Raw genomic sequence first — 27,855 nt, forward strand, 5'->3', positions numbered from 1 at the left:
GTCAGAGGTAGGGGAGTGTGGTGGGACATGCAGTTTATTGTGTGTAGGCCTGTGCATCCATTAGAGAATTCGACTTAAAGAAAGTGGTTACTGGTTTTGATTAACACAGAATGCTGGGGTAAACCTTACTTTCTGCATTTCTCCCTAAGAGTTTAGTGAAAACTATCATACATTTAAAATATTCTCTTCAATGACCACAAAACTCTACCACCAGTATGGACAATAATCTATGGAAAAAAATAGTTTTTGTAGCTTTTTTCTTCTTTGAAAGCTACAGTTTGACTCTAGTAGTGTTCTCTTTTTAATGTTTTTAGTATGCATGAAAAAATTTACAGTATTCATTATTTGTGTGTGGGCTATTCATTATCTGTCTCATGATTTGTAATACTTTCCTGTTTTGCTTCATGAAATGCAGATTTGACCCCTCCTAATGTAGGTACTGTATTTAGTACTTTTCTCTACTCCATATTCATTCTGATTGTTCTTTTCATGAGTACCATTTATTTATTCTTTCTGAGTTGATATTTCTTTTTTGCATTATTCATGCTGTGTTTTTCCTGTCTTAATATGCCTAAAGAATAATGACAACAAGCAAGAAACACAAATGAAACTTAATTAGAATATTAGAGCAAGGCTTGATTGTGTAAACTGTCCACTTAATTTGCCTTCTATAATAATGGAATATGTAATTGTAAACACATTAGAAATCAGTTTTGACAATTGGATCTCGTGATTTTGTATAAAGTCTTTATCCCTCTCCTGTGAATAAACACACTTTTATCACAACAACTCTTTGAAAGGATCTATTTAGGTTCTAAAATAGATTATTTTGTATAATTTATGTTACTTTTACTGAATGTCATTGAAGCTTACAATATATGAATCATTGTAATGACAAAAGCAGTCTCAATATCTAGTTGTTTCTCTTTATCTCTGTTTCCCAGCATCTCTTTTTTCTTCTCCCATTCTCATACCCTTTCTCACAGGCATACAAAGCCCATGATAGTACAAGAAGTAAAAGTAAAAACAGTGGCAACAGTAAGTGGCAGTTGTCAGCGGTAGAGGCCAATCCTAAAATTCTCCATTTGCCCTGGTCCGGAGCAAGTAGTCCTCAGTAGGGATTCTTCTTGATGGGGAGAATTTGATGTTGTGGTGTTCCTTCTCTCTCATCACCGGCCTTGCTCCCTTCTTCCCTAGTGAGACAGAATGAGCAATCAGTTTCACGATCTTTTTTTTTTTCAATTAATGAAAAAAGTTTCAGATTTTACATAAATGTTCTATGACGAATATGATTAGTTCAGTTCACTTTTCCTCAAGTTCAGTAAAATAAAGTCTATATTCTCTACATAGACAATGTAGCGGAAAGGGAAGGTAGATAAAAATGTAGATTTTTTCAGTAGAGAAATTTAGGGCAAGTGATTCGAACTTTAATAAAGTTAAATAAAAAGGAAGACTGCTATGTTTTTATCAGTCTGGAAAATTTCAAAATCCCTCTGTGTCTTACAATAGAAGGCATTGTTTAGAGTGGCATATTAAAAATGATCTGCTTTTTATACTCACTGAATTCTTGCTAGATATCTTTTCCAACTTGCTCGCTTTCCTATTATCACGTTTGAATTCTTTTGCTAGTGTTCAGCATGCTTTTGGAATTTTTCAGTGTGAACAAGATTGCTAAATATTTCCATTAGTATTTACTATATTCATATAAGATACTGTGGGAAATATTTATCAGTCATCTTATTTAGAACATATGTATGTCTTGATACATCTGCCAAAAATGTGTTTGACTTTGACTGTCATTGGAATTTTTTCTTTTGTAAATTTGTCTTATAGATCCTTATGAAATTTGAAGCTTGACCTTATCACATCCCGTATTCACATATTTAGTATCATCATTGGCAAGGAATTTTATCTGTATGGACTTAAAATTAGAAGCCCAAGCAAACTTAAACCTTCATATTAAATTGAGTCAAATACGTGGGCTGCATATAGTGAGAGCATCTCAGAATTCATTTGTGGTGATAGAGAATACATAAGCCATGGAATCAGACTGTTCAAATCATGGTTCCACTATTGAATATCTGAGTGATGACCTCTGTGAGCCTTGGTTTTCTCATATATAAAACAGAACTAATAATACTTATTTTGAAGAATTACAGAGCAAGTTAAAATGACTTTTAGTAAATGAAAGAGTTGAGCATACACTATGTGTGCTCAATACTGAGCAAATCATGAAGAGGAAACAATATATCACTTAGCATAGTAAGAGTTACATATATGTTAACTCCTTTTCCTTCCTCTTAGTAGCCTACTTTTTATTCATTATTTTTTTTCTGAAACTTTTATCAATTTGTGGCCCTGAAAATGAAAAGGGTTTTCCATAGTTCTTTCTTTTATATCAGCAATTCAGACTTTACTTCTAAGATTGTTTTACTTGTCTTCAATCGGGCAACATTTCTAATCTGAAATACATATGTTTTTGTAATGCTTTACCATGGCTTTTGCACAAATGCATAGTGCTTTTTGGCTTTGAGCACTTGTTTACCATGATAATTTGAAATGATACTAGGTAAATAAATGCTCACTTATAAAATCTATTTTACTTTCTAGGTATCAAAAGTTAAAATAATTTTGATATCGAAACAATAATTTGACATAATTAGTTGAGAACGATAGGGAGAAATATGAACCTCCAAAGCTTATAATAGTTTCAGAACTGTCAAAATACAAGTTTCGTGTTTTTTTAAAAATATTATTCACTGTATCATCAGATTCAGCAGAATTTGGATATTACTTTAATTAAAAATTAAACTACTGTTACACTATCAATGTTACTAATTTAAAACCATAATTTGGATATTAGATTGAAATAATGTAAAATTATCTGATTACTATAAAAAATATATATACAGCAAAATAATGTAATAGAGCAACAACTAAGATAAATCGAAGTTAAATGCATCAAGCTGTTGATTATAGTATGTTTAGATTTATGTCAGTTCAGGGAAAGTCCAGATATTTGCATCTATTTAATAATTTGCAAACAAGACAAGCATGGTTTCTAAAAATACTTGGTTCAATTTCATTCTTTTTAGAAAGGTTGTCATATAGCTTACTTACTATAAAGTGGTAGTGGCAGATAGAACATACTGATCATTCATCTTTTATGCAAATCAGAGGGACAAAATTTAAGCAAGAAATTAGTTATATAGCTATATAATTTAATAGAGTAAGTATTAAGCAGAACTCGATTCCCAAAATAGCCATTAGGTAACATCATTGAAAACCACATGAAAATACAGTAGACAGATTATATTCTTAACAGTTGGCATGCAAAACACAATCCTTTAGATTTTGCAAGTTTTGGTTTCTCTTCTGCATATGCAGGTTTATACTATGTGTGGAACTTAGTCTGAAGATGACTGCAGGGATGTCGCTATAGGAATGGGCCTCTGGAGCTTAGATGATTGTAGATAAATGGTTATACATTTATATGCCATATTCTCCTGGGAATCCCACATGAGCCAAAGTCTAGAGAGTGACCTGAACTTGCCTATGGTTTAGAAGTGGTAAGAGGTGTAAACATTTCAGTTTTCCAAAAGTCCGGTGGTGAGATATGGACTAAGCCATTCCATTGTCCTCTAATTTTGCTGAAAAAATAGTCATTTACAGTAACTTAGGACTCTGCAATTCAGGGGATGACTAGATGGCAAACATGGCATGGGGCACCCACATGTCTCTCTCCCTACATTGGGGCGCATGCTTCCCTCATACATGGGATAAGCACTGGTATGAAGGGAATGCTTGGGGAGCTTAGGTAATCACAGGCTACGTAACAGTGCCTGCAGGAGTTTCTTCTTGAGATGATCTTTGAGGTCTAGGAACTTACTCTGAGATGTCTTTCTCTTAGCACCCTGTGTGGGGGCTGTGTCCCTTATGTATTTTCAATGGACAATCTAAAATAACTCAGAAAGCCTGTAAAATAGTTACATCCTCTCATTGCTTGTTTTTATAGTCCCTGTAACCCCTCTTTCATTGCTGTCTGCTGTAATTAAAATAAAGGTTCGTTTGCTCAGAACTTTCCTGTGTAAAACCATAATCTGTATAAACTGAGAAGTACTGCATTGGGAAAGATGCAGCATTTTCATTTCTGTTTAATATGCTAATATTATCCTGACTGCTGAAAGGTTTTATTAATTTTTAGACAAGTCTTTTTGCATATAATCATAACTAGAGATATGACCAGTTAAGTTTATGTTATTTTTCTGAACAGAGGAACCCATGGCTCAGTAGTTCACAGACCATCAAGTAAAGGACTCTAGGTGGAGAAATTTAGAGTAAATGGAGGCTTTCTAGATACAGGGGAAGAGGGACTTTGGTAATAAGAGATTGTAGTATCATAGGAACCATGGCAGAGCATGTATTGCCAGTTTGTACCTGCCAGGATGGTTTAAAAATCCCTTTTTTTAAAGTCCCCTTTGTCCTGAATCATCATGTGAACTTGTGTCTACTATAGGAGAAAGCAAGGAAGAGAGGACATTTCGGAACTGGATGAATTCCCTGGGGGTCAGTCCATACATTAATCATTTGTACAGGTAAATATTTTATTGTGTTTCACCTTATAGGGAGGTTCCAGCTTTTCTATTTTCAAACTGTAGGTGTGTTTACATGAGAACATTTTCTAAAAATCAGAAGAATTTTAGTCAACATTTAGAATCTCAGAATGCTGGAGACTGGCAATACAATGGATTTTAAAAGTAAAATATCACTAAAATAAGAACATGGTAATGTAATATTTTAGTGATGGTATGTTAGCAAAGGTAATCCATCTTTTTTATAATTATTGATCAGGAAAATAAAATTTTCAACTTTAACAAATTAATATTTTGCAAATTGTTCTTGTCATCACATCAATATTTTTCATTATAATTCACTTTATTTTTGCCAAAACTTCAATCATCCCATAATTTGCTGTGTTTACTTTTTGTAGTTTGTAGAAATAACTTGTTTTCCCTGATGTATTTAATTGTTGTAATCTATCTTACTCTTTCTTGTTTAAAAATGACAACACATTAACACTGGTAAGACTAAGAAAATATTTTACTGAATCATTTTCAGTGCTCTCTGATTGTGCAAACAGTATGTCTTCACTTTAGGATAGACCAGCCTGCCTTAAAAAACGCAAAAGGATTCAACTTCAGCTAATTGTATATTTTTTAGAGAAAAGGTCTACTTAACTAAACCTATTAATAATTTACAGACCAAGAAAACTCCTTGATCAATTTTTTACTAAAAATTTTTAATATAATGTATAAATTATTATGAATTGTTACTTAAATATGAACTGAAGATGAATGCTGCCAAAGACCAAGTGCACTGGCTAAGGATTTATGATACAGTAATTTCTGCTTCTAGGTGTATATTTAAAATATACTTTAAAATCTAAAACCAATATTGCCTTGGTATGGTAACTGGCTTTGATGTGATAGGCTCATACTTGATAAACTCTTTAAAAGTGTGTAAATTCCAGCTAGATGATAAACTAGAACCACCATTTTATAGTAGCAGGGCAGTAAAGAATGCAAATATTGGAGGTAAGGAAGAATTAGATCTTTGTGGATAAATTTGAAAGTATGTCTGTTATATAGAATTGAGAGAAAATAATAATAGGTCTAATATCCCATTTTTATTTTGACATCGAGTGTATACACATTTGCATGTGAATGTTTTAAAAATCTGGAGGGATGAATACCAAACTATGCAACTCAGAAAGTAAGAATGGAGAAAAGTGAAGAGACTTTTTTAATCTTAATAACTTATATATATTTTCTTTTTATTTTGTTTTTTACAGTGAACTTGTATTTCTTTTTTAATTAAAAAGTAAGTGTAAAACTAGGGGATTAAGATTTGACCAGACTCATGGTAACTTCTTCATAAATGTCAAGAATAGTTTTCTCTGTGGTTGAAAATAGAGAAGAGAATTGGCCATATATATTTTTTAGTTTAAAGAGTATTTGTAGCCATTTAAATCCTGAATTGCTAGCACAGGATTTCTAGGCATATGTAATTTTTTCTTGGGAAAGGGAATTCAGAAAATTTTCGAAGCAACATAACCTTAAAGAGAACCATTGGACATAGAAAAACAGTAGCCAGAGGCCTAGTTGGTACCAGAACCACATGGCCTTGAATTTGTGGCTGATCATATTCTAAAGTTCACCCCTAACTGATTTTAGCTTCCATCTGTAGTATAAAAAAACCTAACCCAAACCAAAGGATTAGAACAATTTTGACTGATTTTAACTAAAAATTCTCTCCTCTGAACACAAGTTGTTAAATATATTTTAAGAACTATTTAGTCTTAGAATTTTTCTATAACATATTGGTTCCTGGAACACACATTGAATTCTCTGGAAATCATTTCAACTCCCTGGGCCTCATTTTCCCTATTTGTAAAACATGAATAATAATGCCATAACTACATAGAAGTAAGGGTGAATTCACCTTAAGAAGAAAATTCATGAAATAGATGAAATTCCAGAACTTTAAAATATTGTAGTGATTTTTTTAAAACATTCTTCATGTGTTTATAGAAAACCTAGTCAGGTCTTCATGAACTTCGTAATAGACTTTCTCCCTCCATCACTCAGCACAGGGCTCAGCCCCATTCACTGCCACATGGAATGTGCTCAGAGATGCAAAGTAACTTAAATATTAACCTTAGCAAAACATAACTCAATGAACAAGCTGTTGAGGGAGAAAAGCCACATAATACATCAAAGAGCTGACAATTTTTAAATCAGCTTTATGTCCTTAGCATACAGAATCGAAAAAAATCAAGAGACATACTTGAGTCTATTTTTCTGAATCCAAAGTAGTAGTGTTCTTGCCTCAGTAACTCCTGCTTGCTCATAAATTCCTTCCTCTTAACACTCATTATTTAACATGAACAGCTGAGTCGCTATTGTGATAATATAATTTAAAAAAAACTTTTCAAAATCATAATACATAATACATGAATTTATTCTCTTATAAGTTTCAGCAAGTAGATAAGTGTATAGAATTAAAAAAAACACGATTATCTTTCCCTTACTCCTCCATATTCCTTTTTTCCTGCCCAGATGTAATGGCTGTTAACAGTCCATAGTGTAGATAGATATTTAAATACTCTTAATTTTGAAAATAAATTTAATAAATAATAAACTGTATAGTGTTCTGCCACTGGTTCTTTACACATAATATGTCTTAATAAGCTTTTCATGTCAGTTCCTAGAGATCGACCCTGTGATGTCTTATGGTGGCCCTGGAATCCCTGGTATGGATAGTTTATTCAACAGCCCCTACTGCCAGGCATTTAAGTTGTTTCCAAATTTATAAATACTGTGGTGATAAATGTCCTTGTACATATATCTTTGTAAACATTTATGAAAATAATTTGGGCAGGTTCCTAGAGATTAGAAGTTCTGGTTCAAACAGTTCGTCCTGTCATTCTTTAAGCACTAAAAGGCACTGTTTATTTTTAAAGACAGCCCATCTCCAGTGTGCTTAATAAAATTAGGTTGTACAAACATTTCCTCCTCCTTCATCTTCTTTTCCTGTTTTAGTGACCTTGCAGATGCTTTAGTGATCTTTCAGCTCTATGATATGATTCGCGTGCCTGTCAACTGGGACCATGTCAACAGACCGCCTTATCCTGCTCTTGGGGGGAACATGAAGAAGGTGAATGAAATAATGGCCATGGTTATGTTATCATTCTGGTATAAAGCAGAGGATATAAGAGTTTCATAAAGCTTAGTAAAGTGTGGTAGGCCCCACTGTTTAGATTCAAACCAAAATGTTAAACTTAATAGTTTTTTTTACAAGTGTACTTTAATAAATGTTCGGAAAGATGAAGGCATTCCCCCTGATTAGACACTTTACATTAAACATTTAGTCTTTTGCAAGTTGTAGTAATGTTCTTTAAGACGTATCATAAATGTACTCCTATTTTATACTCACCAGAACTTGCCAAATCTTTATTGGTTATTCATTAATATTTCTCAACAAATGTTTAGTGATTACTACTACCTGTACAGTACAATGCAGGATATAAAATAGTACAAGGTATGAGGTCCTCAGGAAGCCCTAAAGAAACGAAATAAGATATGTGTGCAGACAATTACAATGCAGCGCAGTATATACAAAGGTGAATATTATGAGTCCTAAGGAAGAAAAGGCCACAGGCTGCACTTACTATGAGAGGCTTCATGCAGAAATGGTATTTGAGTTAGAGTTGGAGAAATGGGTAGAATTTTGTTAGAAGGAAACTGGAGAGGGAGCTGAGAATTAAGAAAAGGCATAGGGAAGGGAAAGTATAAAATGTATTCCTGGAAATTGGGAAAATTAGTTTGGCTGTAGCAGAGCATTCTGATATCTTGTATCTTCAAGGAGTGTGAACACTAAAAATTTGGAATGGAGGTGTTGAGAACCTTGAATGTCAGATTAAAAAGTTTGGGTTTTAATATATATGCAATAAGAAGCCATTAAACTTTTTTGGGCAGGGCAGTGACTTGATTACAGTTGGTGGGAGAATATGTGGCAAATGAATGGTAAAGAAAAGTGCTCCTCTGTCCTCAAATAGGGGATCTGTGGTATCCTTGGTGTTCATGTTTGTTCTGTTGATTTTAATATTCAGCTTGGTTCTGTTTTTGCTTTTCCCTTCTGTATCAGGATTATTTGCTTTCTAAAATGAAAGTCTGTCGGACTTTAAAATTTTTATGCTTTCATTTAACTTTACCCTTTCATTTAAAGTGATGTGAATAATTTAAATATATAATACGAATTAATGGACTCAAATTGCTCTAACTTATCAGTATGGCTATTATGAAGTCTACCTGCATTCTCAAGACTTAAAAACTATTTCTAGTTGAGTAAGTGAAGCTGTAACCATATTCCTGACTAGAAAAACTAAACATTATAGATATATTAAATTTTTGCCAATTAACTTATAGGTGGAAAATAATTCCAGTTAGAACCCCAGTATGTCTCTTTTTGAGATTAGAACTCCAGTATGTTTTGTGGATGGATTTAGAAAGTGATTCTAAAGTTCTACTGGAAGAAGCAATGGACCTAAATCATTGAGAACATTTTCAAAGAATACAGAGGAGCTGTTAGAAAATATGTAAAAATTTACTATAAAGCTAAAGTAATTTAAGAAGGATAAAGTAAAATGTAACATTTTAAAAAGCGTTTTTAGTGTTTTAGACATGACATGGAAATGAGCAGGATACAAAATTGTCTAATACTAATGAATCTTACTTAAAATACACACACACACACACACACACACACACAAACACACACCACATATGCATTAAAAAGGACTTCTATGTCTTATTCCAGATCTTTAGAATGAATATGTATGTATGTATAGGCTTTATAATTATTTTAAAAAACATTTTTAAAAGAAAAAAGGGATATATAGTATGAAAAGTAGATAAACGGGTAACGTAATTTAAAGAGATTTATATTCATGTTTTTCTGTGATTGGACTGACATTTAAAATTTTATTTGATTTGCTTATAATTCTCATGGTATTAGAATTCAGAAAATTTTGTTACTAATTTCATGTAAATTTTTAAAATAAAAATTTCAGATGCAAAGTATAGTAGGAAAACAAGTTCAACCACTCCTTATACCTGGAATTTTAATTATAAGATGTCATAAGTGAATTATATGTAGAATACTTCCTTTCGAAAAATACTGTTTATAGAGAGTGCAACATAAGGCCTGAAATAAATTCAAGATGTGTAAAAATGAAAAAGCAGTATTTTCATGATACAGTATCATAAGGTCTTGTTTTATAGACTTTGGACATTCATCACCAAACATCATTTTGCTCTATTTGTAAAGTCCATAAACCTGTATCACTTAAACCGTCTTTCTTCATTATTTCTTTCTACTTGGAACCCTACAGTATCCCATTATGTAATTTTTCTCATTTCCCAAATGATCTAAGCTTCACTTTTGTTCAAAGCTTTTGAAATGCTTCATAGTTATTTCTTCCTGTAACTATATAAGACTGCTTTCTTCATTTTTTTCTTGCTTTCTTTGTGTTCATTCTTACCTTTCATAGGTTCTTCATCTTTAAGCCCAACACCTCTAAAAGTTTCCAAAGCTCAGTGCATGGCCCAATGTTCTTAACTTTCTATGTTTACAACCTCAGGGAGCAGATCTATTTTTAGTGCAAAGTACCACCATAAACAGTGCTTGCCTCTAGGAACCTAATTTCTTAGTCCTTCTCTAGTTTGGTACCACTCTTAGAAGTGTTCTTCCAAATTTGGAATCAAATGCTGCCAAAAAATAGAGCACATCTTTTCTCTTATGCTAGCATCCATTTCCAGGTGTCCATTCATTGCTGGTCAAGCAACAACTTAGGTCTCTGGACTAGTAAAGTAACCCTGAACTCCTTTTTCACTATCATTCCCCTCAGGAGTTTTGAGCAAACTAACTGTAAAACAGATGGCCCTTCATTGAAACACATTTTACACAAGTAATTGTTATGAGAATTTGCTAGAAAATGCTGTCATTGACATGGGTGTTAGTGGAAAATATGCTGGTTTTTATCTTTCTTGTTCACACAGTTACATAATCAGAGTTCTGGTATTATTTTTCATAAATTAGGAATCTATTCCACTTTTTTCATTTTCTTTCCCAACGTAGCCAAGTCCTCATTACAAAACAATTCAACCTGAGATAATTTTTTTTTCTATGAAAAAATATATTTCCAGGAAAAGTGAGAAAGGAGCAGATTTGCACTAATGGGCATTGCTCTATATTGTTTGCATAGAAATGCTCTGCACTTCCATTGCACATCTTTCTGTTAGGCAGACTAAACCTATAATATGACTACCTGAAAAAGAAACAATTTAGATTATCATCTCCTTGCATTTTAAAAAAGTGAACACACATCAAAGATTTTATTTAACTTCTAAGGGAACCTGGCAGATGTCATAGCAGGTTCAGAGGCTCTTCTTGCATTTTTATGTGTAACAAACTGACCGTTAGGCATTTGGACTGTCTTTTTTAAAGAACAATACCTATTTATTTGTGCAAATTCTGTTATTTTGTGGTCCCTTTCTCACCTTTCCTGGGAAAGTTTTCTTTTTCTTAGGAAAAAAAATGTATCTCAGGTTGAATTGTTTTGTAGTGAGGCCTTAACTAACTTGGGAAAGAAAATCAGGAGAAACGAGTTATACTATTTTTCTGTAACTGAATGTTTACTTTATTCCACAAAGTATTTAGTAAGCACTCTTTACTACTGTGGTACTAGAAGATTATGAGTGCTTACAATTGCACTGCAGAAAAAGACTCAAATATATAAGAATTTACATATCTATGTATATGTACTAGATGACTGGAAATATTAATCCTTAATAGAGGCCAGAGTAAACAAAAAACTTACTAAAGAAAGGACTTAACCAGAGTTATGTCAATGGAAAGTCGTAGATATGTAGGTAAATAACTTTGTGTTAATTCATCAGATTCTTACTGTAGGCAGGGCACTGTGATGGGTTCTGGGCTGGTGATGGGGAGAATGTTAAAGATTTGTACATGTTATAGTTTTTGTCCTTTAAAGGGAGTTTACCCTATAGTTGGCAAGAAAGCACATAAAATGAAGATGGTACCTAAGCATTACAAAATAAGCTTTTTGGGAGTTCAACAAGGGATAGATGGTTATTAGTTGGTACAGCTTAGGTTAAAACTTTTGTTGAAGAAAGTGGGCTAAAAGATGAATTTCAGAGGATGAGTGAGATCTGGATAAAAGAATATGGGAAATTAAGTTAAATGCCTTAATAAAATAATTTTTTTCTCTATTCCTTAATTTTAAATTTAAACAAAAACAATTTATTACCTCTATTAATGTAATACAGGAAACGTAGGTTTTTAGTTACAGATTTGCTACTAATAAGCTGTGTAATCTTGGACAGGCAAGATTTTTAAGGGTAAGATCTTGAAAGTTTTCAGCTAGTTGTTCCTCTAAGTTAATCCCTTGGTGTTCTGATATCTTAAACTATTAAATAGGAATAATCATTGCCTTAATTTCACTGGGTTATTATGAAAGGATATTCTGTCATATAAATTTAAGGTGTCATCATAATTATCTGTCAGATGACTGAACTATGCTGGCATATTCAAGAGATAGATTTTTTAAAATCTGTTTTTATATCAAAGCTTTTAATTATTACTCATAGATTGAAAACTGTAACTATGCAGTGGAACATGGGAAGAATAAGGCCAAATTCTCCTTGGTTGGCATTGCTGGGCAGGACCTAAATGAAGGGAATTCAACACTTACTCTGGCATTGGTATGGCAGCTGATGAGGAGGTAAAGGCTGATACTTTAAAAGTGACATTTCCTGTTTCCTTCAAAAATCATCTGAACTAAAATTTTAGCTATTTTTGAAGAATTATGAACACAGAATACACAGTGCAACATACAGTAATTTTAAGTGATGTATTGATATTTTGTAAATTATACTTTATCATAAAAGTGGGTTAATATCTAGAAATACAGTCACTTTTATTAATGACTCTTAAAAACTGCTTTGAAACGAGTTTAATTTTTTTTAATACCATATAATGGTTTTGTTTGTGATCACTGAGCTTTATAACTCTGGAATGTAACTAAATGCAAATATCAGACTAAAATCAGCAATATTTAAAGTATGTGGAAGCAAATTTCACCCCTTTCAGTCTCAAATGTACCTCTTTTCTCTTATAGGTACACATTGAATGTGTTATCAGATCTCGGAGAGGGTGAAAAAGTAAATGATGAAATTATTATTAAATGGGTCAATCAGACTCTTAAAAGTGCAAAAAAAAATACTTCTATTTCCAGCTTCAAGGTAATCAAAACTTACTTAAAATTTTTTTTGGTAAGAAATTAAATATAGGAAGGAACTTTTATTGGGAATTATATTGGTGTACATTTGGAATTACATTAATGTTACATCTCAGAAATACAAAATTTATGAGTTTGGGCATATTAATTATTTGGCACATGTAAACCAAAATGTACCAGCTTGAATTCTTATAGTTTTGATTCGTTATCCTATTGAGTATAAATGCAGATTAATATTATCAGACTCTGATAATCTAATCTTAAAAAAGAAATAGAATTGAGCCAAAAAATCCAGTTGTCAAATGAAAAAGATTAAAAAACCATTGTTTATGTGGGACCTATAATGTTTTGTGCTCCCTAGCAGCAGTCTCAGAATTCTATTGACATCATTTCCAAGGCATAACAGAGCCAGCCAAACCGAGTCAAGTGGGAATTGAGAAAACTGGTAGGAAAAAGAAAAATCTTGTCATCTGGCTTCATAATGGCATTTAACACTCACTTTGAGCATTTGTGGATGATTCATGAAGTTCTCAAAATGTAATCTGCACATACATACCTACTAATTTTCATGCATTTCCATTGTGTTCTGCTTTTGCATGCAAGCTGATGTAGCTACAGATAAGCATGTCTGCTTGTACACATTCATTCAGTGAGCCTTGTGTATGTGATTTTATGTGAAAAATCAGCAATTTGTATTTTTTTAGTGTAATAAAAAAGCGCAAACAGGTAAAGCCCTGAGCTCACCTGAGCAATCTACCTATCTTTATTTTCTACTTTGCCTTTGCTCTATGTTAACAACATTGTAAACAGAAGAAATGGCAGAAATTGACATATTCAGTCTTCTCATCTTTACCAAAAACTGAGCCCCAAAGTAGTTTGAACAGGACAGCTGGATTTTGGCAGAGTCCTATCTAGTTCAAGTGGTTTTTTTTTTTCTTTTCCATCTTAGAACTAATGACATTGAGTTTTTAATTGTTGCTTATTTTAAAAAAAGATTTTTTTAGCCCATGATTTGTCTTTATAAATCTTAGATGAAACAAAAAAATATAAAACAAGAAAGTAATCATTAAAATTATACATGAAATTTTATGTGTTTGTACATTAATTTATGGAAAATAAGCAAGTGTATAATTAAACATGAGGAAATATTTAGAAACAAATTAATAAATATTGGACTCTTACTATTAAGTAACAGGTGAATTACTATTTTCATCATTACTATTAAGTAATTTTCTAGGTAAAGAAAAAGATAAAGAATATAAGAAATTAAAAATATATATATAAAAAATTAAATTGCCCCTCAGAGTGTTCACCTATTTGAAAGATAAAATTTGTATATCTGAGGAGTTAACACTACTACAGAGTAAATGATAAAATCCAAAGATGTAATACAATTAATATTATGGATAAGTCTAATTGGTCATTTCCAACTGAATGGTCAGTGACGAGTGGAAAGAGAAACCTGGATTTGATTTGAGCATGAAAGTTGGAGGAGGAATTTGAACTGGTGGAGAACAGGAGGGGGATAACAAGCTAGAAGGGGTCCATCCGGAATAAATGCGAGTCTGAGAAGGTTAGGAGAAATAGTTTGACAAGAGAAGATGATTCCAAAGGGATGTAGAGCAACATATATGCAGGGATCCAGACTGGAGAAAGCCAGCCTTAACAAAGGGTATTGCTAAAGGGAGTAGTGTAAAAAAAAAAGACTTTCTTAGGAATACTGTTCTGAACATTGGTGAGTGGGATGGGTTGGAGGAAGAGTAGTGTAAATGCAAGGACAGTGCCTAAGAAGCTGAGGCAGAACTCATGGTATGAAATGATAAGGATCTGAACAGAGTTGGAGGTGGGCACTGAGAATGTTAAGAATGGATAGTTATTTGCTATTGCAGAAGAACAGGTAGGATTTGGCTTCTTGATTGAAAGCACAGGAGAGAGGATAGTTAAAACTCTTGATGTTTTAGGCCTGGGTAATTGGAAAGCAGATGATAACACTGACAGAAATGGGAATGTAAAGAGGTACAGCTGCTTTCTAGAAAAGGTGACGAATTCAGTTTTAAGCTTGTTGAATTTGAGGTAATTTTCAGGAAATGAGGATTGGATGAAAGGAGATATTAAAACTGGGAATACAGACTTGGTGATCATTTGGATAGAAGAGATAGCTGAAAAATGAGAGTACATACACCGTTTAAGGGAGAGAGCTCGCAGAGGAAAGCAGACCTGAATATGGTTTTACCTGGAACTGAGGTGGTAGAAACATACTGCAAAAGTGCTCAGCATTTAGTAGATGCTTGTCCATAAAATCTTTAAAGAGAGCATAAATACTTAAGAAATGTGGCAGTCTGTGCTCAAAAATAGTTCGGTGGGGAGGTTTTTTCTAACTGTACAAGGCATTATATTTGAAAGCTATAAGTGGTACTAGTAAGAACCTATTATTTATAATCAAGGCAGTGCTATTCCCAGAAATTTTAGAATAGACAAATTTACCTTTTTTAGTTGCGAAGTAATTTTCCTTCAGCAAGAAGATAAGAAGGTGGTACATCAGCCAATAATATTCATAATTACCATTTATTGAGTCCTATGTGTCACTGTTAAGTACTTTATACATTATTCTTTTAATTCTCTGAATAAAATAAAAAAGATGAGCATTAGAGAAGTTAAATAACTTGTCCACTGTCATACAACTATTAAGCAGAATACCTAGATGTCACATCCAGATCTGTCCAACCACAGGCTGAAAGCCAAGTTAACAGAGTTGTTTGGCCCCAGGTTTGACTTTGGCTGAGCCACTTACTGTGTTACATACTGCTCATTCATTCCTTAAGTATTCAGAGTTTACCCTGTATCAGGTGTTTTGCTAGTCATTATGGCTACTTAATGCTGTCAAAGAGCTCACCATTGTTGAGGGAAGGAGGCAAATAAGAAAACAGGAATCACAGCAGGTTAAGCAATACCAGAGAAATCAGGTAAGGGGAGTAGGGGGCACATGAGAAGGGCATGTGTTTTACAGAAACCTTAGTGTTACACTAACAGCTGTGTTTCATCTCCTGGTGAACAAAACTGAATTTACTTCTGACTCACCATTTAGTATCTTTGTGACCTTGGACAAGTTATTAATTGCTATATATCTCAGTTTCCCCATATTTAAGAAGATATAATAATACGTATCTGCTGGGTTTGTTGTCAAACTAAACAAGTTAACAATTGTTAAGAGTTCAGAGTACTCAACACCTACTAAGGGATCAATAAGTGGGGCTTATTGCACTATTGGTACTGCTAATATATAAGGGTCATCATATGTGGAGAGGTTCCTGTTGAGCTTTTTAGGAAACTGTGGCAGCCACATGACTGTTTTTCCACTTTTATTTTTAAAAATGACAGGAAGAACAATGGAATGGAATGTTCTAACAGTATGTGTATCAAATTAAGACAAAGAGGTGGTACAATTCATTATCTTGAAAATCAAGCCAAACTCGAGGCAGCTGTCCTTAAAATACAGTGTCTTTAACACTATATTGAATAATTAAAATTTTCTAAGAGAGCAGAACTTGAATGTTTTAGCCAAAGGAAAAAAAATGTATATATATGTGAGGTGATGGGCACCAACTGGGAAGAATCCCTTCACAATGTATATCAAATCATCAAGATGTACACTTTAAATATCTTACAATTTTATTTGTCAAGTATACCTCAATAAAGCTGAAAACAACGAACAAAAATATTTTCTCCAAACTTAAAAAATACACTCACTAATATACAAATAACCAAAATAACAGTTAAGCCACTTGTCTTTCAATCATCATAGAAATATTATATGAAAAGGAAGCACATAGAAATTTTTAATTTATTACAGAATGACAAAAATGTTTAATTTTAGAAAGAATAATGGTATGTGTTAGAATCATCTAAAAGCCTTATTAAAAAGGTAGATTCCTAGCCCCAACCATAGATAATGACTCCTTTAGTGTAGGGATAAATTTGTGCTTCACCACAAACACCTCAGGTGATTTTCATGTGGGTAGTCAGCAGACTACATATTGAGACTTTTTCATAAATAGAAATGATGCCAAAAAAACCAGATCCAGATTACCAGCATTAAATGAACCTTACTTTCACCCCTTTACTGCTATTCCCACCCCCAAAAAATCTGTTTCATAAAATAAGCATTGTTGAAAATGAAGAATATAAATTTTTCTAAAACTAATAAATTAGTAGTTCATATATCATGCCCCCCAAAAAAGCAGCATGTTACTCTTCTTCACATGGCTTCAATGTTCTATCAAACATTTATTAAGAACCACATTTGGGCTAGGAACTGTACTGGATGCTTTCACTTGTATTCTCTTAATATGGCCAAGAATCCTGTGACACTCCCATTGTAGTGATTAGGAAGGCTATTTTTGACTTTAGGTAACAAACCCAATTTAAACTTTAAACCAAAAGAAAAGGTATAGAACAATGGTAGAAATCCAGAGGACTTAAGTGTTGGTTAAGCCAGTAATTGAAGAATGTCATTCAGGACTCAAGATTTTGTCCACCTCTGCTTTGCCAGCCCTAAAGCAGTTCTCCCTTTGGTCATGGGATAGCTGCTGGTTATTATAAAGGTTTCATCTTTTCATTCACATCCAGGAGGAGGGGTTGCTGGCTTTCCATAGCTCTTCCTGATAAGTAATGGCCTCACATTAGATTAAATTTGGCCCAAATTAATTCCATGGGTGGGATTACTCTATTTGGTTTAGATGAGTGTTTTTCAACCTTTTTTTCATTATTATTCATCTAAGGAGTCTTTTCAAGTACATTCTTCCTAAACACCGCCCCCTCCATGAAATTTTAATGTCATATATATTACTGTATGTCTACTTATGCCCTGTATGCTTTTATATAAAAAGAATAAGCTTATCACACATAATGTAGCAGGGGGTAGACACAGGAATAGCAGTATATACAGAGAAGACAAGTAATGATTCTATAGAATTTTACTACTCTGATGGACAGTGACTGTAATGGGGTATGTGGGAGGGACTTGATAATAGGGGGAGTCTAGTAACCATAATGTTCAAGTAATTGTACATTAACGATACCAAAATAAAAAATAATAAAAAAATTAAAAAATCAAGACACCCATTGAGAACTTTTATGAAGTTTAGGTATTGGACGAAACAGGTGAAGAGGATAAAGAGGTACAAACTTTCTATGTAAATGTCACAGGAATAAAAAGTACAGCATAGGGAATATAGCAAAAAAGTATTGTGTTAACTTTGTACACTATCAATAAACTAAACTTACGCAAAAAAAAAGAATAAGCTTATCAACCCAGCCCCAGAAGTGCATGGCCTAGACAAAGTCACTATCACTCCTGGAGTTGCGGATAGGGTCAGATTTCCTTGAAGCACATGTACATGTAAGGGAGGTGTGTATACAGTGCAAAAAGGCAGGTTCTGTTAGGATGGAGGTAGTAGTAAGGGATGAAAGGATTCTGGGTAGGTAAGCAATGGTGGTCACCGTTCAAGCTGAGACAGAATAGGTCATTTGTTCAAGTACCGGTTAAGTGGTAAAATCAATTCTGACCTGAATTTCTGACTTCGGTGGCAGTACTCTAGCCACTAGAATTTAGTTGTCCATTTTTAGTTCACCTTGGAGGTAACTTCAAACATGGGGAGTATCTTAGGTGTTAGAGTCAGGCAGAACATGGGTTCAAATACTGGTTCTGTACTTACTGGTTGTGTGAATGAGTCACTTGAGATCTTTGAACTTCATGTTCTTCATCTTTAAAAGATATTCTAATTTCTTTGTAACAAGGCTCTTAGGTTTAAACAAGCTGAACATGTAAAGCAACAATAATAATGCATTTGCAAATGTTAGTTCCTTTCCACTATTCACTTTTCTTTCTGAAAAATATTAAGTGAAGGCTCAGGATCCCATGGCCTAAGAAATATAGTATTACTAGAATTTGCAAAACTATTAATTGAAAATTCATCTCTTATTCCCTTTCAAAAGTTATTTTTTACAGAATGGGTACTATAGCTAGCATAACTTTAGGGACTGTCACATCCACAAACCTTATTCAGGTATGTTGACAACACTGTAAGCTTTGTAAAGATCGAAGGAAAAGTGTATTTTAAATGGTTTGTAATATATACTGGTTACAGAAATGATGAATGTTAAGTGTAAAGAAGATTTGTAAATTGCTTATATATGTGTATGTTTATGACCTCCTAGACTGAAATTTATAAAAACTAAAAATGTTCATGTTTATCTATTCTTTAATTTCTAGGACAGATCTATTAGCACTAGTTTACCTGTTCTAGATTTAATAGATGCCATTGCACCAAATGCAGTTCGTCAAGAAATGATCAAGAGAGAAGACCTTTCTGAGGAGGACAAGCTGAACAATGCTAAGTAAGCCTTTATAGTTTACATTAGAACATAGTAACTCTTTAACTTCTTAAATTCATACAGGTAAGGTTACTGGGTTCCTAAAATTCACATATGTGTGTGTATGTGTATATTTATATATATATATATACATATGTACAATCTGTATAAGGAATATGATTTAAAGACTCACAAACTTAGCCTTCTTCTAAACTTAATTTTACCAAAATACTTCATTTATTTGTTAACATATATTAAGTGAAAACACAGATAACAAATACCAAGATATTTTTCTTGTTTTTTCAAGATACGCCATTTCAGTTGCTCGAAAAATTGGTGCCCGGATATATGCCTTACCTGATGACCTTGTAGAAGTGAAACCAGAGATGGTTATGACAGTGTTTGCATGCTTAATGGGAAAAGGACTGAACAGAATAAAATAATGAAACACTGAATATGATTTTCTGCCACATTGTATGCCTCACAGTTTACAAAAATCTGAAATGTAGTGGGTATAAAACCAGAGATTATTTATATGCTCAAAATAATTGTATAATTCAGTAGTGAATTAAGTATCTTGTTCATACTAGTTAGAATTTGTCAACCTTTTTGGATAACACAATTCATTGTCCAGTCAATACTGATAAAGAATATGCTCATTATTAAGCTGAATAGTACATGATCAAATTATTTTAATTTCCTGAAAGTCTCATTAGAAGATAAATTCATTCATTTTCATGGTTCAAAAAGATCAATACAGTAATTTTTTGCAGGTTCCGCTGTGAAATGTGTTTCAGTTTTTGTGTGTGTTAATTTTGATCATAAATGTGTTTAAAGTCATAATCCAGTTTAATTTTTCAATTATTGTTTCTTCCAACTATGTTGTCTAAACTTTTTCTGTAAATTTCTATATTGTCTAAAATTTTTAAGTGACGAGTATTGTTCATTAACATTAAACTTTTTATATACAAGAACTAACTCTTGAATAAACCCTGAAGTTCATTCTTTTGTGTAAGCAGCAGGGGCTCTTTACTTAAAATTTAATTTTAACTGTGTTGATACCTTACATATACTAGTTTGGTAATACAGCTTTAATTATGATATGCAGCATATATATGTTGAAAGGATATTGTTAGAGAAATATGTGTGTGTGTGTGTGTGTGTGTATATATATATATTTGCACTTGAATTACCCTGGCTTTCTTAAATGGTATGTATAATTGGTCAGTCAGCCAACCATTAAGTATTTACTGTGTCCCTACTACATGTGTAACACTTTTCAGTTTGTAGATATCTGGTACATTAAGATTTCTTTTAGAAATATTCATCTTGGATGTGCATATAGTTATTTTTCAACTGACTTCTTCCAAATATTTACAATCAAACACTGGCTAAAATATCTCAAGACATGTTGACACTATACTGTTAACTTCATATTACACGTGCTAATTTTGGTCTATACTAAAGCCCTAAATAATTTAGAAGATGCCCATTGAATATCTTTAATACAAATTAACACAAACTAATATTCAACATAGAGTATTTTCAGTTTTTTCCATAGCTCTTACAAATTGGCAATATTTTGTCAGTGTTTGTGTTAAGAATAGCTAAGCATCAGAGCTATTTTTGTGTTAATTTTTAACAGTAGATCGATTTTGCTGTTAACAACTGAATTCAGCATTCTACTTCCTCGATCTTTTACTGTTAGTGCCAGTAAACAATAATGCTGTGAAACAGAAATACTGTCACTTTATCTCAGTATGAATAAGCAGTCTAAAGCCCTTATAAAAACATACCTGTTGGTAAGAGAGAGACAGGCTCATGTGTTTAGAATAGAATTTTTTAAATGAAATTGTCAATAGGTGGAACTTTGAAATACATTCTTCTATGAAAGAAATTTCCTCTCATATTTTGATGACTTTTCTTATATGAAGATTAAGATGTATTCTTGTTCTTCTGTGAGATTTAAATCATGTTTCCCATTTGATTTTTTTCACCATTACATTTACTAAGTTATGATTTACATGAAATTTGGCACTTTTGAGTGTTCTTTTTCCTCACAAAGTATATTTAATAAAAATCCTGTGTAAGTACAAATGTGTCAGTATTTCTTTTATTTATTTAAAGAAGAATACACAACCTTCAAAATTGACCTATCATAAGCTTATTTTCCAGAAAGGAAGAGAGAACAATTACTAAACTAATCGCTAAACAAAATTTTATTAGATTACTTTTGGAGTAAAAGTGGTTCTCTGGGTCTTCAATATGAAGAATGTTAGTAAAGATCAACTGCATGATTACTACATATCTAGTTTGTGCTAACATAATTCCAGTGACTCAATTCATTACCATAAGTTTTTCTACTATGATCCAGGTATGGCACTAGACACAGAGTATTCAGCTTATAAAAATATATACAAAGTTTCCTGACCTCAAGAATTTTACATCCTAGTGAAGAGAGATGATAAATAGGAATTTTAGATAGTGATAAATGCAGTAGGAGAAATAAAACATGGTAATGTGATAGAGACTGACTTGGGAATGGGGTTAACATTATTTTAGTTTGGGTGGTAAGGGAAAATCTTTTGAAGAATATTATTTGTACTGAGATATATGAATGATGAGGAGGAGCTAGGTGGTAAGTGTTCAGCAGAGGGAACAAGTGCAAAGGCTCTGAGTCAGGAAGAGTCTTGTAGGCATTTTAGGAAAACAAATAGGTTAAATGTGGGCTGAGAGTAGTGAGGAGAAGGGGTAGAGAGTTTGGAGATGTAGATAGGGTCTATTTTACTTATAGGACAAGGTCACTTCTCCAACTGGAGTTGTAATAGCTCTTCTCTTTTGTACCTGGAGTTTGATGAGTTGCTTTAAGTAATGTGCTGCTTCAGAATCTTGCATTCCATTGTTCATCATAACTCTATCATTGGTCTCCACATCATAGAAACAAAATAAAACGGATTATACAGGGGATGTTAAAATACCCCAATTTATGCTAGCTGAAGAATGTACCAGAGAAGCAAGGGAGAATATTCTGCATCTGAGATGATTCAAAAAGACTTCTGAAGAACAGGAGGCAGTTGCAATACCAGCTTACTTTAAAGAAGGAAAGCTCTCTAATACTTTGAAATGCCTCCTAAGATTATCTACTAAAGTAGGCTGGAATTCCCTTGAATTTGAGAAATTAATCCAGCCCCTGTGGGACTGCTCTGGATAAGAAATTACCTAAATCCAGAAACTTGAAAAGACTTTAGAATAAAGTGGTTTTTACAGGTCTGAGCTATCTGAATTTTTACTTTCACTCTGGAACTTTTGGATGGATTAGGGTTAGAGTTCTGCTGAGTAAAAATTTCTTCAGAATGTGTAAGCACACACAGAAACCCAAATATATACCAGTCTATTCAGTGACCACAAATTAACAAAGAACAACTTTGACAACCCACCAAATACACAAAATTGGAACTTTACTAACAGAATGGGGGAGATTTAAGATCATCTAGAGATAACATGATTCAATAGACAACTTTTGAAGTAAACACATGTTTGGAAAGGTGGGCAATCTTGTCATGCACCTAAGGCCTCTTAAAGAAGATCTAAAGAGTACTCTGAATGATGAGAATGATATATTTAGGAAATTTGGGAGTTAGTGTTGGCAGGGATGGATGGAACAAATCAACGTGAACAGAGAAGGAAGTATTTCCCTCAAATATAAGACACTCCGAAGTAAATTTACGTATTGCCTTAAGAACCTAAAGCACTAAGGGCACAATTTAGATTTCTGTATTGTTGGTTGTGGGAAGTAATAGGAATTATTCAAGAGAGATATTTCCAGTCCCGCCCCCTAGTTTTTGAAGGTGCAAGCATTTTAAATATTCAAGGAAGTAGTACTTATTGCGCTTCAATTAGCTGTTGCCTAAATAACACTCAACTTTAAAAATCAGATTTATAAATGTGAAGAGGAACAAGAAACCACTGGAAGGACTGTGACGTCGAGTAGATCCGAAAAGGTGCTTATCCAATAGTTACACGTCGGTACACATTAATTACATGCGAATAAGTGTATGACATCACGAGTATTAATGCCAATTTGGTATCACAGACAAGTTGTTAAAAAAGATAGTCTTTACAAATGAGGGTGGTTAGCCCAATATAAATACATAGAAAAATACACGTCTGGGGGCGTGGCGAGGGCCCGCTCCTGCCTGCTTTAGGCGAAAGATACAGGAAGGTGAAATAATTCGACAGTTTCACAGAGGGTTTCGACTAGACGGTAAGCCGTCAGGGGCTCAATTAACTACACCGCTGCTGCATATCAGGTGCAGCAGGAAGACGGCGGGGAAATTACCTCAAAGCGGCGACCTGGGTGAGGAGACGGCGCGCTGCGCAGTCGCCTTTTCCTCAGGAGATGGAAGCCTTCCCCCCGCGGCCAGCTGGCGAGGGCGGGGGGCGGGGCGCTCGTAGACCCCGCCTCTGCAGTAGGCCCCGCCCACCGAGCCCGCCCCGGTGTCGACGATCTCGCCGAGCGGAAGGTGACGTGAAGAGAGTCGCGAACATCTCCCGGCGCAACCCGGCCGGCGGTTCCCACAACCCTGGCGCCCGACGTGCGCGGAGTCGCTTCTCGGAGCTCTTTTCCTCCTACTGATCTCTCATCCTCCCGGGCCGGGCCGCCCCCGCGCGGCCCTTTTGGCTCCTGGCACGGCCCCGCGCTCGGCTAGCGCCCTGGCGCGCGCCACTCAGTCGTCCCCGGACGGGCGCGGACCGGCTCGGCCCGGGCGCCGGCGGCTGGGGAGGGGGCGCTGGCCCCGGGGTCGCGCATGCGCCGCCACCGATCTGGGGCTTTCAGTGGAGGGCGAGTGCTGGCTCCGAGGGGAGGCAACACCTTTGGGGGCCAACGGGCCGCGCGCTGAGGCGGCCGTGGGAACGACTCATCCCTTTTCCAGCCCTGGGGCGGGGCTGGGGTCGGGGTCGGGGCTGGTGGGGGCCCCGCCCCCGTCTCCTGGCCTGCCCCCTTCATGGGCTGCTATGATGGCGGCCCTGGACCCGAGCATGGACCTCTCGGGCGCTTCCTCCTCCCTGCCTTCCTCCCCATCCTCCTCTTCGTCGCCGAACGAGGTGATGGCGCTGAAGGATGTGCGGGAGGTGAAGGAGGAGAACACCCTGAATGAGAAGCTTTTCTTGCTGGCGTGCGACAAGGGTGAGAGCTAGGCCCCTTTCTCCGCCTCTGGACGCCCCTGCCCTTCACACCCTCCATCCTCTCCCCAGCCTCAACTTGGGGCACTCTTTCCTGTCCCTCCGAGCGTCTGTTCCTGCCGCGCGCGCTGCTTGTCCCGGCCTCCTGGCACCGCCTCTGCCTTGCGAGTGCAGAGCTAGCGGGCGGGAGCAGCCGAGGGTGCCGCCCCCAGGCGCGGCACCCAGGGCGGCGGCCCTGGGGATGGCCTCCCTTCTTGGAGTCCGGTGCTTAACTATCGCTGTGGGGACCTGCACTCTAGGGTTTTGGTCCCACCTGCTTGTGACCACCAGAATGACCTGGCCTTCTCTGGGCTTCGGCTGTTTCTGGAAGCCCAGAAGGTTTGTCTAGTTTCCGACAATCCAAAAATTTCATGACTCTGCTTAAGGTTTCTCGTGTTTATGGGCTCTCGTCTGGCTTTTATTTTCCTTTTTCTTTAAAACCTTCTTTGTTTTATTGAACATCAGCCACCCAGTGCCTCGCTGCTCTGACTGTTGAATGGGATTAGGTATGTCAATATCCTAGGCGGAGATAAAGATAGGACTGGAGAAATTATGTTTTAGCCCTAAACTTTCTCCAAATTTACGGAACAACTTTTATTGGCGAGAAAGGTTATTGTACCTGAGGTAGCTGCCTTTGGGAAGTAAAGGTAGTGCAAAATAGTTACAGGGCAAAAATGTGGAATATATTTAATGTGTTTTCCCTTTTTAAAAAAAATCCAGAAATCCATCACTTTTATGGCCATAATAAAGTCTTTTCACGTAGGCATGCTTTCTATCGATGCATAAAATAAAAGGAATGGGAAATTGATTGCCCTAGGACTGCTTATATTTCCTACGTGTAAAAAAGTGCTGTAAATTCTCTCTTTCTAAATTCATTCAGCTTGCTGTGCAGTGGACTTGCTCACTTAGGAAAACTCTGTTTAGGATCACGCAAACTTCCAAAACGTAAACCAAAGGGTGACTTAATACTGTGAAAAGATTAATGGTAGAGGACTTTTTGTGTGTGTTTATTAAATGACATCCTCTCCAATCTCTTTTACTGCTTTTGAAATAGGATTTTTCTTTACACGACTTTTTGAAAACACATTGACATATAAACAGAGTCCACCTATGTCTGTTGTCAGTCACTTTTATGGTTTTATGTGATAGTATTAAATTATATAAGAGTATTTGTTCAAGTCCACTGTCGACACAGCCTTGAATATAGTTGGAAATGTAAAGAAACAAAGTATGTCTCATCTCACAAAAATCATTATTTGAGGACTATGTAAAATTACTCAGTATTACTGGAGTGGATTGTCTGAGTTTTCTTGCAAAAATTGAGAGGGGAAGGAAAGATTGTGTTGTACTAGAATGAGTAAGTGGCTATTGAATCTACCCTATGAGCTATAGTTATTTAAAAGCAAACAGAAGGTATGTCAGTCAAGAAAGGGAATTTAATGTTCCTGTCAAACTTAGGGCCCAGGAATGTCATAATGGAATGGTTGGAGTAGGTACTTGTATGGTGTGTATATTTAGTACCTGTATGGTGTGTATATTATTGCATGACATCTCAAACAGAAAAGAGTTCTAATATGTGACAGTTTTGTAGCCTATCCGATAGCACCAGTTGAGATGGCTTGATAATTTTTGTCAGTTTCCAATATTATAGCATTATTAAGATCCTTGTAGAGATTTGACTTTGGGGGTGGGGTAAAAAGTAAATAGCATGCTTCCCTCGCCCCCCCCCACATAAATAAATTATTTAAAATGAGTGAGATTAAATTGGTATTTGCTGTTTCAGGTGTGAGTTCTTGGATTAGATTTCTTAACACATACTTAATGGTATAAATTTACATTGAACAAATAAATTTGAGTTGTAGCAAGTTTTTTGTTGTTTTTTTACATCTTTGTATATGCCCTAATATTGTTAAACCTTTTTTTACTGTTACCCAAACCACATGTAAAAGTGGAAAGTTGCCTGAAATACCTATAGCTTCCACTATTACATTGGAGATTTCATCGAACCAAATGGCAAACGTTTACTAAAACAGCTAGCTATTGGGATAGAATACGTATGCTCTTCACAGGTGATTTTATTTAATCTCACAACCCCATGACCAGATCTGTTGTCCCCATTTTACAAATGAGGAAAATGGGGCTTGCAAAATTATAAAATTACTTTGCCCAAGGTTACATTGGTTAGGAAGGAGCAGAACTAGGATCTATCTTACTTAAGCTTGCACTCTTAACCACTGTATTATATTGATCTAGTTGTAGTTGAATGAAAATCATTTGTGCTAGGAAAGATGCATCCACATTTAGACTTACTAGTTGGAGATGAAACTTGCTTTTTATGAATGTTTTATAATCCTTGATTTCTTTGGATTATATTTATCCAATAAAAGTAAAAATCTTTAACAGCATGGAAGTAAATTCACTCTAGAACCTCTGGGTTTCTCATCCTTTGCATTTAACAGTCTCCCTCTACATGTGCAAAATATTCATAATATATTCTACTTAGGGAGAATTCCTAAAGCAGAAACGGTGAGATGAAGAGGTTATGTGTATGTTAGTAGTAGATGGATGGCCCTTTGAAATGTGTGTACTGATGGAGTAAGGAAAAAAGGAGAAAGATTTATTGTTTGTATAGATGCCTTTTATGTAAATGAGTTCAATAGATTTACGCAAGTGCTGAGCCAGTTAGTGGTGGGTTAATAGACATTGTTAATTGATTTTTAAAGTGGGTCAGAATCATGTCAGAGGTAACACTGCTTCTTTTCTTAAAATTCAGAAAAAGTGAATTGGAAGTTCATGTGCCTGGGATATAAAGTTAAGTCTGCCCCCTACCAAGTAAAATTCTCAGAAAGCATACTCATAGTCTTTTTAGACAGAATGCTCCAATTCAGAGGTTAAGGTTAACTGAAACAAGAGCTGGCTGTAAATGTGTTGTTTTATGAAGTATTAAGCAATGATTCTTACCACCCATGTGTTTCTCCTCTTTCATTGAGAATTAGTGTGATAATAAGCCACTTCTATTTGTGGGAGCCTATGGTTTACCTTAGGCCTGCTTGCTTGAGAAAGGTTTAACGCCTTTATTTAGGGAGCACCTAAACTAAACATAGTTCGTGTTAGTTCATGTCTTTTAAAGTAACTGTAGAGTAGATGGTAGCTATTAGTATATATTCATGAGCAAAACCTGTGTAAACCCTTTAATTTGCTGACAATTGGTAATCAGTTTTTGTGCAGTAAAAGGAAATGATGAAATGTTTCAGTCCGGATTCAGTCCCTACCAAATCACCATGAAGACCATTTTCAGGAAATTCGATTTGCAACTGATGAATCTGGATGTCCTTGAAATTTCAACATGGGGTCAGGAGATGGATGAAGAGAGCTGAATT

General features: G+C 35.0%; 2 protein-coding genes and 1 long non-coding RNA gene across 14 annotated transcripts in view; 2 read left to right on the forward strand and 1 right to left on the reverse strand.

Annotated features, from left to right (window-relative positions):
* The window catches only part of PLS1 (plastin 1), a 115,991-nt gene extending 95,135 nt beyond the window's left edge, over positions 1–20,856 (forward strand). For all 5 annotated transcript variants that reach the window (XM_017658459.3, XM_017658456.3, XM_036996430.2 and 2 more), the window contains 6 exons: positions 4,517–4,595; positions 7,602–7,716; positions 12,231–12,364; positions 12,761–12,884; positions 19,152–19,276; positions 19,560–20,856. In XM_017658459.3, coding sequence (XP_017513948.2) covers positions 4,517–4,595; positions 7,602–7,716; positions 12,231–12,364; positions 12,761–12,884; positions 19,152–19,276; positions 19,560–19,695 — 713 coding nt within the window. In that variant the 3' untranslated portion in view covers positions 19,696–20,856. The remainder of the gene's footprint in view (positions 1–4,516; positions 4,596–7,601; positions 7,717–12,230; positions 12,365–12,760; positions 12,885–19,151; positions 19,277–19,559) is intronic.
* Positions 791–23,784, reverse strand: LOC108395861 (uncharacterized). 2 transcript variants are annotated; one of them, XR_012129501.1, is made up of 5 exons: positions 23,592–23,784; positions 15,365–15,500; positions 15,114–15,181; positions 8,065–8,121; positions 791–1,193 (listed from the first exon to the last, which is right to left on the reverse strand). It is a non-coding gene; the product is annotated as an uncharacterized lncRNA (long non-coding RNA). The 2 variants fall into 2 exon arrangements; XR_012129502.1 differs by having other exon boundaries at positions 7,996–8,121.
* A 15-nt stretch (positions 23,785–23,799) lies between these two features.
* Positions 23,800–27,855, forward strand: part of TRPC1 (transient receptor potential cation channel subfamily C member 1) — a 65,166-nt gene continuing 61,110 nt past the window's right edge. For 3 of the 7 annotated variants that reach the window (XM_073232331.1, XM_036996425.2, XM_073232330.1), the window contains exon 1: positions 24,124–24,440. In XM_073232331.1, coding sequence (XP_073088432.1) covers positions 24,269–24,440 — 172 coding nt within the window. In that variant the 5' untranslated portion in view covers positions 24,124–24,268. Of the gene's footprint in view, positions 24,441–27,855 lie in introns of all 7 variants that reach the window. The other 4 variants (XM_073232332.1, XM_036996426.2, XM_036996427.2 and 1 more) reach the window with 3 other exon arrangements.

Source organism: Manis javanica, chromosome 3 (genome assembly GCF_040802235.1).
Source record: "Manis javanica isolate MJ-LG chromosome 3, MJ_LKY, whole genome shotgun sequence".
In the NCBI taxonomy this organism is placed as follows: domain Eukaryota; kingdom Metazoa; phylum Chordata; class Mammalia; order Pholidota; family Manidae; genus Manis; species Manis javanica.